The sequence below is a fragment of the Papaver somniferum genome, unplaced genomic scaffold (genome assembly GCF_003573695.1).
Source record: "Papaver somniferum cultivar HN1 unplaced genomic scaffold, ASM357369v1 unplaced-scaffold_19, whole genome shotgun sequence".
Taxonomy (NCBI): domain Eukaryota; kingdom Viridiplantae; phylum Streptophyta; class Magnoliopsida; order Ranunculales; family Papaveraceae; genus Papaver; species Papaver somniferum.
In genome coordinates, this window is record NW_020628818.1 from 9,100,699 (window position 1) to 9,103,324 (window position 2,626).

At 35.6% G+C, this 2,626-nt stretch overlaps 1 protein-coding gene across 1 annotated transcript; it reads right to left on the minus strand.

Annotated features, from left to right (window-relative positions):
* Positions 1-265: 265 nt before the first annotated feature.
* On the minus strand, positions 266-802 carry LOC113338485 (protein TIC 20-II, chloroplastic-like). The gene has a single exon (XM_026583898.1). The coding sequence runs from the start codon at positions 800-802 to the stop codon at positions 266-268; it is 537 nt and encodes a 178-aa protein (XP_026439683.1).
* Between the last annotated feature and the right edge of the window lie 1,824 nt (positions 803-2,626).

The following is a 2,626-nucleotide window of genomic DNA, read 5'->3' on the forward strand; positions in this document are numbered from 1 at the left end:
GAAATTTCAGATGCCAAAATTTCCATTCCTTGGATCATATGAGACATGACAGCTAAAAGGGATCTAAATAATGCAGAAGCTCATTGTAAAAGCAACTCAAGAAATGATTCATTTTTTTCATTGCAAACATAATTGGACCCAGGTACAAACTTATGAATATCATAAAGCTAAGACGTATTACTGTGTACATCTGTCTTGGACTCTTCATTTCAGCCTCCATTGCTTGACGAAATGCGGACGAGTCTCTAGGTAACATCTTCTCAACTCACAGTTGGCGATCCACGGCGAAGATTTGCCATTCAACAGCATTAGTAATACCTGGAAATTCAGGAATCCTACCAAGAACACAACGCGAAAACGCATAAAGAAACGCAAGCACAATGACAATAAACGTAACATCATGACTCACTTTCAACAACTGAAACTTCAATCCAATCTCTTCAGCAAACGGGTCGGCATTCACCAATATTGTCCTGGCTAAAGATGGAACAACCAACATAAAATCCAGCACCATTGCTTGCAATGAATTAAACCTAACAAACCTGCTAAAATTTCTATCTCTCACAATACCAATATATAAAGTAAGAAATGCAAATAAACCAACACTTGGTACTGGTTTGTAGAAACTCAACAATGGCACAATTGGATCAAATACTAATTCCAATAACGGGTATTTCGCGAATAGATACGTCCCGTAATTCAATCCGTTCAAAAACGGGATTATGTAAACAAGAGCTGAAACTAATCTATCTCTCGCAGAAATTGTTCCCGACGAAGATGGTGATGATGATGATGATGCCATACATATTGTTTACTTTTTCTTCTTGTTAAGCTTTTTGAGGGGATTGAAAGAAAGAGATTGAGGTTTCTGTTGCGGAGTGATTAGGGAATTAGGGTTGGAAATGGAAGAAGAAGAAGAAGCCCTAAGAGTTGTTTTTGATGATGATCTCAGGTTGAGATGAGGTGATGAATTCGAGGAGAAGGGTTGACGGTAGTTATGAGGAGAAGGTTTGATCGAGGGAAGACGAAGCAGATTAATCGATGAAGAAGCCATTTCTCTCTGCTTCCTTCTTTTTTTTTTCTCTCGGTTTGTATCAGTTTCTCGTCTTGCCCTAATTTTCTCCGTCGGTTTTTAATAAGTAGTGCTTGTAAAATGGCCGAGGGGAAGAACCTGGCGAGGCCGCGAGGGGAGACTAGTGATTACTTTTTCTTTTTTCATTTTTTCAACGTCCGCGAGTTATAAGCCTAAAGGTATCACTATCCAAAAACCCGCCAAAACAAAGGTAACACAAAAACCTAAAAAAATAAAAGTAACACGAAAACCCCAAAAGTTTTGATGAAACATCATAGAAGTTGACGAAACCAATTTTTGGTTTCATCATAAAATTTGGTGTTTTTGTATCAATTTTTTTTAAAATTTGGGGGTTTTGTATCTATTTAGTTTAAGATGGAGTTTTAATGAATCCCAACATTTGAATGAGATTTTTGTACCACGAGTTTGGTTACCTTGGGTTTTTATGACTGGTTTTGTTTTTTTTTTTTTAAAAAAAAGAAATATACTCCATCCATCCCACGTAGGGCTGGCAACGGATAGATATCCGGCGGATATTGGAAGTTCCGATAAGGTTAAGGTTAAGGATTATCGGATATCCGGTATCCGATAATATCCGGCGGATACCAAAAATTCTAATTCCATAAGGTGAAGGTTAAGTTATCGGATATCGGATTTTTATCCGATAAAATCCGGTAACTAGGAAAAAACCTAAAAACTTGAAAAAAACAGTCTATCTTTTTAAGTTCAAAATGTTCAGTGAAAAGTATAAACCCACACAATTACAATGTTTAGAATTTACTCTCAGTCTAGTGAATGCAAAAGAAAGTATACAACAGGCTACAACAAAGCCAAAAACCCTATTTACAGAGGTAACCAAGCTTTCACCACTTAGTGTGTCCCTATTTCACAACCTCCCCTCTAACTTTACAACACTTGTGCCCTTAAATTTGTATTTTTCATCAGCACACACATATTTGTCAACACACCACTACTTTAAGATAAACTGAGATGATGAGAAATTGAGAACATAAACTATAAATCTAAAACATAATATGGACAACATGGACAGTTCAGTGAGCAAAACAACATGTCAACAACTATATGATAAGCTACACAAATAGAAAAGGCTGATATAGAATCCACTATATGGTAACAAACTCATACTAAACAATAAATAACACAATGATTTTTCACATGATAGTCATAGACATTGCATTTAAAAGTTACAGCTTTACAAACTCATATTAGTATATTACCCTATTGCTTCCTTGTCTTGAAGACCCAATGACTGACATATGGGGTTGGCTTGGATTGGAAATTGATTCATGATCCCAAATTTCAGAATAACATATACATATTTACTATAAACTTTACATAAAAATCTGAAAGCCACGAGGCAGCATTGCTTGATGATGTAAGTGTTATAAGCTCCTATTCACTTAGCTGTAGTGACATAACAAGATTTGAAATACTGAAATAAAACTATAATCTACACATTCTAACACATATCCCTAATTATTCTTTTAAATTACACAAAGCTAAAGGCTAAAGCAAAGAAACTATGGGTATTGT